We start from the raw sequence: 17,251 nt of genomic DNA, 5'->3' as shown, positions 1-17,251 counted from the left end.
ATTGCTTTTGTTAGGATGGTAATATTTACAATATTAATTCTTCCAATCCATGAGCATGGGAGGTCCTTCTATCTCCTGGTGTCTTCCTCGATCTCTTTCTTTAATGATTTAAAATTTTCATCATAGAGAGCTTTGGTGTCTTCGGTCAGATTTATTACAAGATATTTTATTTTATTTTTTTGCAGCAATTGTGAATGGGAATCTTTCCCTGTGTTCTTTCTCCAGTTGCTTGTTATTGGTATATAGAAAGGCTATTGGTTTTCGTGGATTGATTTTATAATGAAAGTGTTGTTCAGTTCCAGGAGTTTTCTGGTGGAACTTTTGGGATCTCTTAGGTATAGTATCATATCATCTGCAAAAAGGGATACTTTGAGCTCTTCTTTGCCAATTAGAACTCCTTTAATTTTCTCCTGTCTTATTGCTCTAGCAAGAGTTTCAAGCACTATGTTGAAAAGGAGTGGAGATAGTGCACATCCTTGTCTGGTTCCTCATTTTAATGGGAATGTTTCCAGTTTTTCTCCATTTAGAATGATGTTGGTTGTGAATTTGTTGTATATAGCTTTAATTATGTTGAGGTATGTTCCCTCCAGTCCAATTCCCTCTTGGACTTTGAACATAAAGGCATGCTGAATTTTGTCAAGAGCCTTTTCTGCATCTATTGAGATGACAATTTATTTTTTGTCTTTGTGTCCATTTATCTGATTCATGATATTTATTGACTTGTGTATATTGCACCATCCCTGCATCTCTGGGATAAAGTCTGCTTGATCATGGTGAATGATCTTTTTGATGTGTGTCTGTATGCAGTTTGCAAGTATTTTGTTGAGGATTTTTGCATCTGTGTTCATTAAGGATATGGGGCTATAGTTTTCTTTTGGTTGTGTCTTTACCCAGTTTGGGTATTAGAGTGATGCTAGCTTCATAGCAGGAATTTGGGAGTTCTCCCTCTGTTTCTATCTTTTTGAATAATTTAAGTAGTATTGGTGGAGGTCTTCTGTAACTGTCTGGTAGAATTCTGCTGTGAATCCATCTGGACCTGGGCTGTTTTAGTCAGGAGGTTTTGTATTACTGTTTCTATTTCCTTATTTGTTGTGGGACTGTTTAAGCCCAAGAATAGTTGGAGGTTGATTGCTGCTGGAAGAGGGAGAGTAGGTATTCCTTAAGATCTCTAGATAGGCTGAATAGACTACAGTAGATGAACTTGCACTAAAGGACATCTGGGTAAAATGCTTGACCAGATGGGACTTTAACATGTATATCAGAATACATGAGTCATGGTGTATGTATTTTGTTGATTTGGATTTGCTCTTTCTTTCTTTTGGTTAACTGGGCTAGGGGGTCTGTCTATCTTGTTTAGCTTTTCAAAGAAGCATCTCTTAGATTCATTGATTCTTTGTATTGTTTTCTTTGTTTCTATGTCATTATTATCTGCTCTGATTTTTGTTATTTCTTCTCTTGTGCTGGTTTTGGGTTTCATTTGTTCTTGCCTTTCCAGCATCCCGAGTTTCAGTGTTAGGTCATTTATTTGGGCTCTTTCTAATTTTTTAATGTAGGCACTTAGAGCTATAAACGTCCCTCTTAGGACAGCTTTTAATGTGTCCTAGAGGTTGTGCGGTGTTGTATTGTCCTTTTCGTTGAATTCCAGGAATTCTTTTCTTTCTTTCATAATTTCCCTTTGACTCACTTATTGTTTAGGAGTGTGTTGTTCAATTGCTATGAGTTCGTGTAGTGACTAGGACTTTGTCCAGTGCTGATTTTGAGCTTTATTGCACTGTGGTCTGATAGAATGAATGGAATTATTTCAATTTTTTTTTATTTGTTGAGATTTGTTTTGTGGCCCAGTATGTGGTCAGTTTTTAAAAAACTTCCATGGGGTGCTGACTGAAAAGTGTATTGTTTGGTGCTTGGGTGGAATATTCAAAAAACATCTGTTATGTCCATTTGATGTATGGTATCATTTAATTCAGACATCTTTCTGTTTATTCTTTGTCCAGTTGACCTGTCTAATGGAGACAATGGGCTCTTGAAGTCCCATACTATTGCTGAGTTGGGGTTAATCTGTGTCTTAATGTCCTATAGCATTGTTTTTATAAATTTGGGTGCACCAGAGTTTGGTGCATATATGTTAAGGATTATAATATATTCTTGGTTAACTGTTCCTTTGATCAGAATAAGTGACCCTCCTTATCTCTTCTGATTAGTTTTCCTTTGAAGTCTACTTTGTCAGATATTAGAATTGCATCCCCTGCTTGTTTCTTAGTGCCATTTGCTTGGAATATTCTTTTCCATTCTTATGTTAAGGTAGTGCCTGTCCTTGAAGGTAAGATGGGTTTCTTGCAGACAGCAAAGAAATGGATTTTGTTTCTTAATCCATTCACTTAGCCTGTGTCTTTTGACTGGGGAGTTCAGTCCATTGATGTGTATTGGTTGCTGTCATTTTGATTGCTGTTTGTGTTCTCTGTCTAATTTTGTGGTTCCTAGATTATGCCTTTATTTATTTTCTTTTGTTGCTCCAAGGTGTAGTTGTTTCTCTCTGTGCTCTCTGTATTGCTTCAAGTATTCTTTGAAAGACTGGTTTTGTGGACATGTATTTTTTCAGGCTTTTCTTGTCATGGAAGATTTTTCTTTCTCCCTCAACTATAATAGACATTTTTGCTGGGTAAAATATTCTGGTATGGCATCTGTTGTCATGTAGAACTGGAAATAATTTCCAGGCTCTTCTGGCTTTCATAATTTGTATTGATAAGTCAGCTGTAATTCTGATGGACTTTCCTTTGTATGTGACTTGTTGTTTTTCTTTTGCTGCTTTCAGTATTCTCTCTTTGTTCTCTACATTTAGTGTTTTTACTATGATATGTTGTGGGAAGTTTCTTTTCTGATCCTGTCTATTTGGTGTTCTATGTGCTTCCTGTAAATGTATGGGGATGTTGTTCCTTAATTTCAGGAAATTCTCTGCTACAATCCTGTTTAAGATCTGGTTAACACCATTAAACTGAAATTCTTCTTCCTCTATTCCTGTGATCCATAGATTTAGTCCTTTCCTAGTGTCCCACATCTCTTGCATATTCCATAACTCTGCTTTTAAAAATTTTCCATACTCTTTGCTTGAGTGGTCCAATTCTTCAATTTTATCCTCCAGTGTTGATACTCTGTTTTCCATTTCATTCATTCTAGCGGTGAGGCTTTCCCCTGTCATTTCAATTTGCCCTATTGAGTTTTGCTCTTCCTTCTTCATTTCTGCCTGAGTTTTCTTTAATGTTTCTGTCTCTTTTGTGAATTCATTTAGAAGTTTATCCCTATCTTGTTTTAGTTCTTTGACTTGTTTGTTCATGTGTTCTTTAAATTTCTTGAATTCCTTGATCATGTTTGTGATTGTTCTTTTAAATTCAGTGTCCTGGGTGGGTTATCTCTAAGGGGTTCTCTTTGTAGAATTCTTCTACAGGATTGGTGGAGTTTGGTGGGGACATAGTGTTTTGGCTTTCCATTTTATTATTCGTTCGTTGTGATTTTGGCATGTGAATTTCTTTTGTTGTTTATGATTCCGATATGAGAATTAAGTTGAAGTATGCTTCTGTTTGTATTATTGGGGTGCCTAGATCCTTTATTGGTTATGTAAAGCTGGTTGGTACAGGGTTCAGGTTCTCTCAGGTTTAATTTGGAGGGAACTGACGGCTTCAAATCAGCTATTCAGGAGTATCTACAGAAGCCGAATTCAGGCTCCAGTCAGGTACACTCAGAGTTTCTTCACTACGTGGAGGCAGGATCCCGGGGTTCTCAGGCAGTCCCCTGGGTTCTCAGGCCCTCTGCCAGAGGGAGGTCAGAGGGAGGCCAGAACTCAAGGTCTGTTGAGATCAGAGCCACTACACCAATGGAGGTCCAAACCCACTCTCTCAGGCTGTCTGCTAGTATCTTGGCCTTTGCCTACCAAAGCCAGATCTGCCCTGGGGTCTTGGGAGGGGCCTCACAAAATCCCAGGTAGGGGGATGGGTATGGTGCAATTAGGGGAAGCTCACCACCACGTGGAGGCAGAATCTGGGGGCTCTCAGGCAGTCCCCTGCCTTTTCAGGCCCTCTGCCAGCCGGAGGCCAGAGGGAAGCCAGAACTCAGCACTCTCTGGTGGTCTGCTGAGATCAGAGACGCTACACCGATGGAGGTCCGAGTCCACCCTCTCAGGCTGTCTTCTAGGATCTCAGCCTTAGCCTACCCACAATAATCATATTTTAAGAGTAATGGTTTCACTGGTTAACTACTGTTAATTTCTTCAATTGATAAATTTTGATTGGACTGATCCTTGGATTTAACATACCTTTAGAAAATTCTAATTAAGCAAAACCCAAAACTGTTTAGCTTTGGTGGTAATATCAGAGCTCTTGGACCTGAAGGAAGTGTAACCTTGGAAACCCTAATATGACTTTTCTCATAGGAAACTGATTTCTGTGTCACATGGGAGCCTCTTCCTTCTACTTTACCACATTTGTCTTTCTTGTTTTAATTTTAGTCCTCTGCTACATATAGTGGAGGCAGCATAGAATTACAACCTTCTTATAATTAGAAAAAATTTCTCAGGAAAACTTATTAAAATATTTTTATTTATTATTTTTATTTTATGTGTATGAATGTATTGCTTGCATGTATGTAAGTGTATCTGTGCCATGTAATGCACACAGAGTTTAGAGGATGGTGTCGGATCCTATATCTGGAGTTATGAACAGTTAGCTTCCATGTGAGTGCTGGGAACTGAACCCTGGTCCTCTGCAAGAGCAGCCAGTGCTCTTGACTGTGGAGCCATCTATCCAGCCCCAAGAAAATTTATTTCTTAGTATTTGAGTGAAAATGCTTTTGTGTTCTCTGATTGCTATCTGCTTCCATTCTACTTCTGTTCTTTCTCCAACCCACTTCCAGCTTAAGGCTGATCTGACCATTCAGGAGTTTAAAACAATGATTGTTTGGGGGTATTGGGTATTTTATCATGACAGATTGTCAAAAGTGATTTTCACAAGACATGATATTTTACACTCATTCATAACTAGAAAAGAAGATTCTGTCTTTGAGATTTACAGTGATTCTGTCCTGTCCATGGTGCTGCTAAGTGGTTCATGTTAGTGGTCTTTGCACAGAGCTGGCTTGTCAGCTACGACCCTGTTCTTAAGAAGGTGGGCAGTACATCACTCTAAGTTGCAGCACATCAGAGGAAGGGCCACATATACCTCCTATTTTAATTTTACAAAGATCGACTCTATCATGTAGATTTCTAGCTCTTTTTAGGAGGATTGACAGAAAACCTATAATTTATTAATCATTTAAAGAAACAATGAATTTGAAAAATAAAAAAGTATAAAATAGTTTATACTCAAAGAAAAGACAAGTCAGCTGCAAGACCAACTGTATCATGTGTGGTGGTAGTGGAGCATTCAGACAAGCATGGGACTCCTCTGAGCAAGGGGCCCTGTGTGACTAAACAGGTCTGCCCATCACATCCCTGAAGCCTGCCCTGACCAGAACTTGAGATAACAGCGAGGTGGAAAAGGAATAATCTATTACTGATGAAGTTACCCTCTCTCCATCTGTCTGGCTCTTACCTGTGTACTCCTCAGATGAGAGCCTCTCTCAAGGGGGCGCTGTTGTGACATCGGAGAGACTGGCACCAGCCCTGGTGTCTGGGAAGGAGCCCTAGGGGGAGGTTGCATGAGATGAGGTAGGCGATGGAGAGAGGGAATTTTCTGAACTGACCTGGAGGTGGGAGAGGGGATAGAGCTTGGGCTTTATTAAATGACCTGGGGGAGAGAGAGAGGATGAGTGTGGGAACCCTCTAACTTTCTAGCAGGGCAGTAAAGTTACTTAGCTTATCTGATCTCACTTTTCTCTCAGGCAAAATAGTGGTAACTACCTTGTAAGGTAATTGTGTGGATGAGAGATCAAGGAGAAAATACTGAGCTCAGTGGCTGGGATCCAGGGTCATTTTTTACAAGTGAGACACAGAGGATGAGTGAAGGGGTGGAAGAACTCAAAAGGTTTGGAGAACCGTGTAAGAGTTGGCTGCTTCTCTGTGATCCTCCTTAGTTTTTGAGTGCTTTGGCGCTGTCTCCAACTCAGAAATGCATCTTCTCCCCAAAGAGGGTAAGAGCAGCCTGTGGGAAGTCAGCACACAGTGGAGTTCAGTCTCCAGCACTGAAAATGTGCCAATTTTCACCCACAATATGGAGATGAAACAGCAGCTGTGGCAGACAGTGGAGTACAAGCTGTGGGGTCACTGGGTTGCAGTGTGCTTACAGACGTTTTATTTATTCTGAGATTTTGTAATTTGCTTTATCCAGTTAAATTTCCATGTTATATGGAGAATATAGCTAAAGTCGCCTTGTGAGGTTTTCCCACTTTATTTTGATTTGTTGTTTGTTGTTTACAGTATTATCTCCAGTAACAACAATGGAATTTCCTTCCCTACCAATCTGGTTTATTTCCATCTTGCCTGTTTATTTTTAATTTCCTTTTTCTTGGCTTGAAACCTCCCTATGACTCTGCTTTGTTTATTTCCTTGCATGTATGTGTCTGCTTAGAAGTTTGTCCATTATTAATTATGTAGGTTCTGTTTCCTGACTCCTAATGGGAATGTATTAGTGCTCTGTGTTTGTATTTCATGATGGCTTGAGTTAGCATTTTCCTCTTAGTTACTCTCTGCAATCAAATGGCTTGCTGCCCATGGCTTACAGATGGAGCATATGAGGCCCTAAGGCAGAGAAAGAGCTCTGTAGAGAGATGTCTCAAATTCTTTGATGTCATCCTGACCCTCTTGCTGACTTCATTTTCCATTTACTCTTATTTGGCAGAGGGTGCATGAGCAGAAGACCTGCTTTTTACAAATATGCTCAAGTCACTGAATATAGAGCCACAAACCACAGCTGTTAACGAGCAATTCTATCTTGCAATATTAGTGGCTTGGGGTACATGCTGAATGCCAGGCTTATTCCCTTCCAAGGAAGAACTTAGCCTACTAAGCCAACAAAGTAAAAAGAAAATAATGACTTTTTAAAAATCTGTTATTTGAACTAGCAAAGTGCTGCCTCATTTTTGCTAGATTCTCATGATTTACTGAATGATTAGATTAAAATTAATTTAATATTTATACTTTCTCTGAATATGACACCATTTCTAGACTCAAGACACTTAAAAAGAAGATGGAAATGGAGTTGAAAGTAAGCAGATAAGTAAAGTTGTGGTTGACACCTAGAAGTCCACTCAGAGTACCTAGAGAGGGCAACCTTTAAATTTCTTGGTGGTGTGGATTGGAGAGAACCAGATCACAAACAAACACTAAAATGATGTTGTATTGGGAATCAATATGTGTTTTCAAATCCTGAAGTCATGTGGCCGAGGAGGCCAGTAGTGAATGCTCAAATAAGAGAAGGGAGAGAAAGATGCCAGGTGCATGGAATCTTAGCTACTATGTGAAGAAAACCATTAACAGTTACATTTTATAAAATTTACCCTGAGAAGGGTGTGTTCACAGGGATTTGAATAGAAGCAAGAAGATTCTGTAAGACAGTGTAGTACTGTCAAGATATGATGAGATTTTGACAAGAGCTGTGGCATATGGAAAGAAGTAGAAGTAGAGCTTATAGGATAATTATCAATTTAAAAATCTTATATTACAACAACTACCAGCGAAACCACAGCCCAAGAAGGGAATCTTCCTTTGCTTCCATTGCAGCTTTTTTCCCCTGCATGGTGCTGGGGCTCTAACCAACGCTAGGTGAGCACTCTACCATTGAGGCACGCCCCAGGCCTCTGTCACAGTTTGGAAATATCCTTCTTACAGAATTTCACACACTATATTACATGCTACATTATTAATACTTGTTTGCAGCCTTTCTGTCCTGGGACTCTAAGCTTTGGAGGTTTGAAACAAAATTACTGAATTATTTGTGGTTGCCTAGCATAGAACTTTGCATACATAACTTCCCAGGGCATATTTGAAGAGTAAAAATGTCCCAGTGCTGTAGCCAGTGTGTCTTCCAAACTGCCACAGGAAATAGAGAATATGAATAGACCACTGAGATTTGCCTTCCATCCACCCATTTCCACCTCTCCCCAGGGGCCAGAGCAAAATTACAAGCAGCTATAATAAACAGATATTTTTGCTCAGCTTTAAAGCTTGTATCATGGGAGCTAAAGCAGGACCTGAGTTATGTTTCCAGCACCCTCTTCTGGCCTCTGCAGACACCTGTAGCCATTGTACATACCCACACACATACACATAATTAAAAATGAAATCTTTAAAAAATAGAAATAAAATCTGTATCACTGCCCAGCATCAAACTGTGTTCCTATATTTCCAGAAGCCTGCATTAAAATACCAATAATAAATATTTGAATATAAAGAGTGGCTGTAAGAGCTATGTCTGTTGAAGTGTTATCTTCATTGGTCTAACTGTTTAGAAGTCAAGCATGATAATTTGTTTTCTTATCTCTTTTAATATTATTTATGGTTTTAACTTGAATTGTATTTTATTCTTACATGCAGATCCGTAATGCCTCCTGCTTGCCTCTTTCACGATGGAGGGGAAACTTGTGGGAGAGGCTACTCAAGTGGTGTCTAAAGTCAAACTTTCCACCAAAGTAGAAAGCTCAGGACATTGGCTGGTGGAAGATCATGCTCGAATATGGGAAGTTTTAAAGACAGAGGAGGTAAGATGGTACTAAATGGCATAATTAATGCAGTGATGGATTTGTTCATACCCAATACTAGAATTCCTAGTGTTGTCAGCACCATAGGCAGCTTGACAAGTTGGCTCAGGGACCATAAACACAGCCAAGACTAGGGGACAATTATCCAGAGATACATCCTTTTGGCATTGATGACTGCACAGGTAAAGGAAGGTTCACTGGCAACCAGAGCTTAAAAAATAGTGACCTGGGGGCTGGAGACATGGCTCAGTGGATAACAACACTGACTGATCTTGCAGAAGACCCAGGTTCGAACCCCAGAACCCACATGGCAGCTAACAACTATCCGTAATTCCAGTTCCAGGGGATCTGACAGTCCCTTCTGTCCTCTGCAGGCACTGCACGACACGAGTGCACTTAACTACATGCAGGCAATACATGCACACACATAAAATAAAAATAATAAATAAAACATTAAAAAAATAGTGATCTGAGGCTCATATGTACGTAATCTGCCCTCAGGCCTCAGGTATCCCCAGTGGCATAGATGAAGGCTGTCTTCTTCCTGCTCTCTCAAGGCTGTCCTTCTGAGATCCTCTTCTATATTAAGGCTATTATTATTGTCATTTCAACAGATGCTAGTATTTCTTCATCTGTGTTTGAGAGAGACAGAAAGAGAGAGACAGACAGAGACACAGAGAGAGAGACACACACACATATTCAGAAGAAATAATAAAATCTGGCTTTTATTCTTATGTGTTTGGATAAAATCATAAATAATGGTAAGGTACTGAAGAACCACTTTCTTAAGGCAGAATTGATTGAAAGGCTCTAACAGGAAGACTGGAAATGAGGATGGAGTTGTTAACCTGAGCATGGGAAAACCCTGACTTCACTCACCTAGGACTTCTCTCAAGCTGAGGTGAAAGCTCTGAGAGAGGTCCCAAACCAAGAACTTTAAAACAATAACATGGTATGGAAATGTGATAGGAAAAATATCGAATACTTAGTAAAAGGTACTGGGAAGACCAGCCCCCTGCCTGGGGGCTTTCCTTGCCTTGGTTAGTGGTCCAGGGTCTGGTCCACAGCCTTTTTTTGTTTCTCATACATCTAACAGCAGAGTACTCTTAACAAACACAACATGATAATGAAAATAATAATGGAAGGAGGAAACTTGAGAAGTCTATGCTGGTATGAAAAGTTTTTGAGCTGATAGTCTTAAGTTTTATCTTAAAACTTGTCCATTTGTTTTCCAAAGCGGTGGCAGCCAGCAGCGCATAGACATTTTCCCTGTTGTACATGACTGTCAGTTACTGGAACTGCTAGATTTCCTGATTTTTCTGACCTTAGTGATCTAAAATAAAAATCTTTTCTTTGCGTACCAGTTCTTTTTGCTTCTCAGTTTCATCCAAGAGTGTTTAAAAAATATTTTAAAATTTAAATTATATTTTATCTATTTTGTGTGTGCACACGCATGTGTGACACGGCATATGTGCAGAGGTCAGAGGACAGCTTGAGGGAGTCAGTTCTCTCCTTCCAGCATGTGGGTCCTGGGGATTGAACTCATGTCTTTAGGATAGGTGGCAGGCTCCTTTACCTAATGAACCATCTCAGCAGCCTGAGCCTACTTTTAGTTTTCCTTTAGTATTTTCTTTTCTGGGGCTAAAATAACAAAATCCCCTCTTCTCTTTCTCTTCTCTTTCTCTTTCTCTTTCTCTGTCTCTTTTTCTTTTTCTCTTTCTCTTCTCTGTGTCTGTGTCTGTCTCTGTCTTTGTCTCTCTCATACACACACACACACACACACACACACACACACACACACACACACATACACATACACATACAATATGGTATCTTTCCTTGATCTGGAAATGTCTCTACAATTTTTTAAATTCAAAATTTGCTGCATTCTCCTTTTTATCTCCAACACAATTGATACTTATTTCACTCAGTGTTCATGTTATCCAACCTCTTGCAGGATTACTGTGTTTTATTCCTCTTTGTGTTACACTCTGATTTATTTCAGATCTATCTTCCAACTCATGAAGTCTACATTTTTACTTCTAAAAGTTCAATTTTTTTTCTTTTAAAAACTGTCATTATTTAATCAGCCAGGTGAGGTGGCACACACCTTTAATTCCAGCACTCGGGGGGTAGAGACAAGTGGAGCTCTGTGAGTTTGAGGCCAGCCTGGTCTACATAATGAGCTGGGGCTACAGGGAGACCCTGACTGAAAAAGACAAAACAGACTTTTGCTTCCTATTCCTACTTTTTTAATTTTTAAAGTCATATTTATTAAAAACTGGGCAGAATCTGAGATTTTACTTGTATTTGCCTCAGTTTTGTGGATACTGAAAGAATGCATGAGCCTCAGAATAACAGTAACCAGAGTGTCCACATGTTTGTTATATACAGTCCTATAAGAGGACACAGGTGAGCCCAGGTAGAGGCCTACATGGGAGTAGGGTGCTGGCCTGGGGAATCTTTCTATTTTCTAGTAAGCAGTGAGCAAGCTTGTATTTTCGTTTAGTGGGAGGCATTAGTGTATTCCTCAAAATTGCTTAAGGCCAGCCCTGAAAATGGCCTGGGTAAAGACTAATCTAGGTATTTAAAATTTTGACATATATAGTAAGACAGGTAGGAGACAGGGGAGACGCCATAATATTTTCCTAATAATAATATAATGATTTTAAATTTCTGAGTCTAATTACAAAAACTATGTGCCTTTTTCTATTATCTGATCTTTTAGTTAGCCCTTGTACAAGTTATTGGGTTTGTTTGTGATTTTTTTTTTCTTTTTGAGACAGGGTCTCCCCGTAGTCCCAGCAGACCTGAACTCACTATGTAGACCAGGCTGGCCTTGAACTCATAACGATCCACCTGCCTCTGCCTCCCAAGTGTTGGGATCAAAGGTGTGTGCCCCTGCACCCGGCTTTGTTTGTGATTTTTGATTGAATTAATTTTTCTTGAGATGAGAGAAATTTTCTCCAGAGAAAATGTCCATTTGTCTAGGAGGATTGCCAGCTGAAAGACACTTTAAATTCTTAGCCCAATATTTTCCAGACTACTGAATGTGAAGACAGGATGGAAATCACGGACGGGTATGTCTGTGGATTCTAAGTGTGTTTGTGTGGGAAATCCTCTGTATCCCTGTTCCGCATCAAGGCCAGCCTGTGTCCTCTTGTGGTAATTGGTACATGGTGAACCAAACAAACACCTGGACACCCTCTGTTGCTTTCACTGAGTAATAAAGTCTTTTATTCTGAGCACAGTTTCAGGGCAGTCAACTTCCTTGTGCTATCCTGGAGGAATATTATTACTAGCTCACCTTGATGCGGAAGGAGAAGCATTTTAGCTTCCCAGTTTTGTGCAGTGGGAATTCTTTGTAGATTTTGTGCATTGAACCAGTGTTGGACTTTGTATTTTGTTCTTTGCACGCCTTAAGATAATAAAGCCTACAATGTTTAAACCAACACTGAGCTGTAACAAATACATTACAAAATTTAAGAAACTTAACATAGTAAAAGTTTAGTTCTCAATTATATATTAATATCACTTAGATATTTCTGGTGAGGGTAGTGCTGTTCTCCATGGGGTAATTCAAGAACCCAAGCTACTTCCTTGTAGTTCTTCCATCCTGTAGGGCCTAGGAATTATCTGTAGTTAGCTAGCAGTGTGCAAACAAAATGAAACAAAAACCTAAACAAAAAAACCCAAATCCAAGCCCAATCCCAAACAAAAACAAAAGAAACAAACAAAAACACAAAACAAAATGGAAGCCAAAGAAGAAACACTCACTCTAAATTCTCTTGTGGCACGCAGCATATAAGTTCATATTTTATTGCTGAGAGCTAGTCCTCTTGCCCTATAAAGATGGGGTGGGGTATAATTCTTGTTTGGGCAGGTTCTCAGAATGAAGATCTGGATCTGTGACAGGGCAAGCACAAATGAAGTCTGGTTGACAGTTAAACAAGTGTCACAGAATACAAGGCCAGACTTCACCTGGGGTGCCTCATGTTCTCTAGGGATGGAAGCCGATCTCTGCGCTTATCTGTGTTGGTTTTCCCTCCATGTAGGCTTTGACTTTGGAGAAGTCTGAATTTATTGCCACCTGATCAGTGTATTGAAAAGGATATCTTGGGTTATTATATTAAACATTTTAGAGCTATTTTTAGTAAGCCATTAGGATATTCAGTTTTTCAGCATAACATGGGGCTAGAAACCTGAGTTACTTAAAAGTACGAAAAGTGTGCTCTTACAACTGAAAAATCTGCTTCAAGCTTTGACTTTGGAGAAGTCTGAATTTATTGCCACCTGATCAGTGTATTGAAAAGGATATCTTGGGTTATTATATTAAACATTTTAGAGCTATTTTTAGTAAGCCATTAGGATATTCAGTTTTTCAGCATAACATGGGGCTAGAAACCTGAGTTACTTAAAAGTACGAAAAGTGTGCTCTTACAACTGAAAAATCTGCTTCAAAAGTATGGTGTTTTTTTTTTTTTTTTGTCTTTTTGGGACAGGGTCTCCCTGTAGCTACAGCTGGCCTGGATTTGATATGGAGACCAGGCTGGCCTTGAACTCACAGAGATCCACCTTCTTCTGCCTCCCGAGTGATGGGATTAAAGGTGTGTGCCACTACACCCAGCCAAAACTATGCCTTTTAAAACATATTATGGTAATTTTAGGTAACATTTTTTATTATTTTTGTTATGTTCAGTTATGTGCTTAGTTATGTGAACATATTTACTACTGAATTCTTGTAATCATTTAAAAGTTTCATGTAGGTAAAAATCAGTGTCAAGTATATTTGAAGTTAAAATGTTTTGATTTTCAGTGTAGTGATTAGTTGTAGCTATTCCATATAATGCTCTTAAAATATAAATATTTAATCTTATATTATAAATAAAACTTACATTTAGTAGAAAATACTGTAATCTTTACAGAAGGTTCATGCATGAAAATAATCTTGTCTCATAAGGTCTCTGTATCTCTTTGTTTTTAAAGTGAGCAAGGGAGCAGTGGGAGAAGTGGCTGATTTGTGATGATGAAAATACAAAGGTACACATGAGTGTATATATTTGTCAAAACTCACTGATATATGCTTTATTATTGTTGTTATTATTAGTGCTGATTTTTTTGAGATAGAATCTTGCTGTGTAGCCCAGACTGGTTTGAAACTTTCTATGTAGTGCCAAGCTGGCCTCAAACTCACAATTCTCCTGCCTCAGCTTCCTGAATGCTAGGATTAGAGGTGTGCACCACTGTGCTTAGTCAAACTATACATACTAAATAGACTTGCTTTGTTACATGTCTATCATACTTCAAAAGAATTGATCCTTAAAAATGGACATGAGATGGAGAAACAGAGTTAAAAACAAATGAATTGATAATTACAGAACAGTGTGATGGCTGCTGTAATGAATGAGCCCACAGGTGTATTGAGAACAGAAACGGTAATCCAGTATGCTGATGTAAGTGTGTCAGGGCAAACAAACTTCACAGTAAGTTCATTTTCAAAGGGAAAAGTATAAATCACCCCAGAAAATAGAGTATTAGAAAGGGAATCAGATTAAATAACTCTAGAAAAAGGAAATCTGTGTAGAGGGAAATATAAGAATATTCTAGAGTTTGGAATGTCGACAGCAGAAGAGGAATGGTAAGAGATGAAGCTGAGAAGGACTAAGTGATAAAAACCCTTATGAGTCTCACTCAGAAACTGGGAAACTTGCTTGTGGGCCCCGGGGAGTCAATGAAGGGCTTTAGGTGGGGTATTAACATGGTCAGGTTTGGTTTTCAGGGCTTTTCTGTTAGGTCTGTGTGGGATGGCCCAGAAAACTTCTAAACCATTGGCCCACACACTACTCTTTCTCTTCTCTATCCCCACTATGCTAGGGGGTGCTAACCTAGGGATTTGGGGGAAGTGCTCTTTATTTTCAAGATGGTTATTTTCTCTTCCCATCTAGACTATTCTTGAAACCATGTCCTTCATGTAAAATTTTGCTTGGTTTATAAGCAGTGGTATTCTGTCAGGCATCGATCAAAATAAACACTTGACTGATGAATTATTTTCATGATAATGTTGTTTCTCTCAATTATAATGGCCTCCAAAATGGTGTCATTTCTGTATACAATGGAGAGTTGTTTCATGCATGTTTGGGGGTACTAAGTTATAGTGGTTTTATTTTATTTATTGCATTTTAACTTGGGGGTTATTGCTAATCGACTCTTCATTGAATAATCATTAAGTTCTGGACTTATCTGTGGTTCAGTTTTGTATTTATGAGGCCACCAAAATAAGCAATATTCTCTAAGGCTGTGAGACAGAGATGCTCTCTGTGAAAGTGAAGTAGTGACTGCCTGAATGGAAGTGAACATGTGACCACTGTTCATCCAGCTCAGGAGTGGGGCCCCACATTGTCACATTACACTCTCAGAGGAGGAAATAGTAATGTGTTCATCACGCATGCTTTGCGGATGAAATCATACTCATCCGAGGACAGGAAGAGAGAGCACTTTAAAAACTGGATGACAGTTTGGACAAGCAGTGGGAGTGTGTTGTATTAGATTCTGAAGAGCCAGCTTTTTGTTGGACTTAAAGGCTTGGGGTTTGATGGTAGAGTTCAGGCTCTTCTTTATGATTCTGATGAATATCCTTTTCTGTCTGTCAGAACTTTCATATGATGAGGCAAAGAGATAAAAATTTACTTGCTAAGAAGTTATTGATGCATACAAATGCTTTGAAACATGAGTTCTGAGATGAGTAGACATCATCAGTAGTGAGAAGGGAAATATTGAGATTGAACATTCTCCAACTGGGATCTTCAAAGGAGGGAAATAGGATTTACTGCACACCTCCTTTATATTAAGAACTATATTTGACACTTTCATATTCATCAAGATACTCAAGTGCCACAGACCCAGGAAATCTCATTTTGCTCATAAGAGTTTTAAGATTGGAGATTAGGAAACATGCCAAAGATACATAGCTGGCAAGTGGCAGAGTCAGATCGGAATTTGTTTCCTTTCTCAATTCTACATTCTCATTTCTTTATGAAGCTTTCTACAAATTTCTGAATCAATCTGACTGTACACTTACCTTCTCTGGCCAGACTTCAACCATTTCTGGTGCAGGCAGCAGCCTCAGCATAGTAATACACCATTCTGGCTCTCAGACAGCATGACTCTGCTGTGTCTTGTGAACAGACCCTGATATGCCCATGAAAGCCATCACTCTATTCCATTCTTTAAATTGTTGGCAGTTTTTGTGGCCAAGTTTCCATTTAAGTTCCCATTACATAGTGTCTGTCTTATCCAGTTTAGGCCACTATACCATGTAGCTTAGACCTAGGTAGTTTATCAACAACAGACATTTATTTCTCACAATTATGGAGATGGGAAGAAGTCCAAGATCAAGGTGTCAACATGGTCAGATTCCAGTGAGGAGCCTCTTCCAGATAGCAGACAACTGACTTTCACTGTTACCTCACATGACAGAAAAAGCTGGAGAGCTCTCTAGGATCTCTTTTACAAGTGCATTAATCCTATTCATGAGGGCTTCACCCTCATGACCCAAGGCCTTTCTGGAGGTCTTTCCTTGGAAGTTAGAATTTCAGTAAACTTTGGGGGAACATATTCAGTCAATGTCAATATTTCAGTATTTCATGGAGATTGTACACCATCCTTACCTCCAGTCTGTGTTAAGTGGAATCCTAAAATGATGCCAAGTTCTTTGTAGCTTTGTCTATGTAACTGAGCTGTATGCCGCATGCAGAAGCTAGTGATTAGGGTACAACTTTGAGCAGCTTGGCAGTGGGAACCTGGATTTTTTTTAAAATCCATTCTCTGAATGCCTGTTCCTTCATTGAGCATTAAAGCTGGCCAGAATTATATTATATGCCCCTGTTTTGTGTTCTTTTATGAGATGGTCATGCATGGCCATAAGAGGAGACATGAGAAACTTGGGAACAAAGTAGCTTGTTGTACTCATGGGCTCTTGAGACAGGAGGCAAAGCATGCCACATCGGGCCATATGGAAAGACAATGTGGTGGTGAGAAACAAGGGTTTGGAGTACTTCTGCACTGGAGTTAGAACAGTCAAGGCAAGACAGGGCAGAATGAACAGTTTAGGAACAGTGTGAGGAAAGTCAGTGGTCTTTAGCTGACAACTAGTTGCCTGGTACCTAGCCCAGGATTATTAAGACAGGGGAATATTGCCTCTTGAAGTGTAAAGCCAGATAGAGGAGTACAGTGCTGGGGTAGTTAGTTAACACGTGTAAGGCTTGCTCTGACCCTTTACCTTTAGGAATTGACCAGCTCCCTGAGGTGAAGTCTCTTGTGGGTGATACAGTTTTTAAAGATGTCAAAACATTAATAATACTTAGAAAATTTAAAAATATTTACAGTACAGTCCTTGAAACACAGCTATCACCATGAGTGCACACCTGTAGTCAAGGAAGTTTTTTTATCTCTAATACATACGCTATACGCCTTTCAAAATTATTTTTATTTTATGTTTTTACTATATTGCCTGCATGCATGTAAGTGCACCCATGTTGTGCAGTGTCCAGGGAAGTCAGAGGAGGGCATT

At 39.2% G+C, this 17,251-nt stretch overlaps 1 protein-coding gene across 3 annotated transcripts in view; it reads left to right on the top strand.

Annotated features, from left to right (window-relative positions):
• Positions 1-17,251, top strand: part of Rgl1 (ral guanine nucleotide dissociation stimulator like 1) — a 351,061-nt gene that overhangs the window by 160,922 nt on the left and 172,888 nt on the right. For all 3 annotated transcript variants that reach the window (XM_029559234.1, XM_008824291.3, XM_008824289.3), the window contains exon 2: positions 8,519-8,682. In XM_029559234.1, the coding sequence (XP_029415094.1) occupies positions 8,551-8,682 (132 nt within the window). In that variant the 5' untranslated portion in view covers positions 8,519-8,550. The remainder of the gene's footprint in view (positions 1-8,518; positions 8,683-17,251) is intronic.

The sequence above is a fragment of the Nannospalax galili genome, unplaced genomic scaffold (assembly GCF_000622305.1).
Source record: "Nannospalax galili isolate Female #2095 unplaced genomic scaffold, S.galili_v1.0 scaffold227, whole genome shotgun sequence".
NCBI classification, from domain to species: Eukaryota; Metazoa; Chordata; class Mammalia; order Rodentia; family Spalacidae; genus Nannospalax; species Nannospalax galili.
Note: the sequence above shows the minus strand (reverse complement) of the source record. Positions and strands in the feature narration are given on the sequence as shown.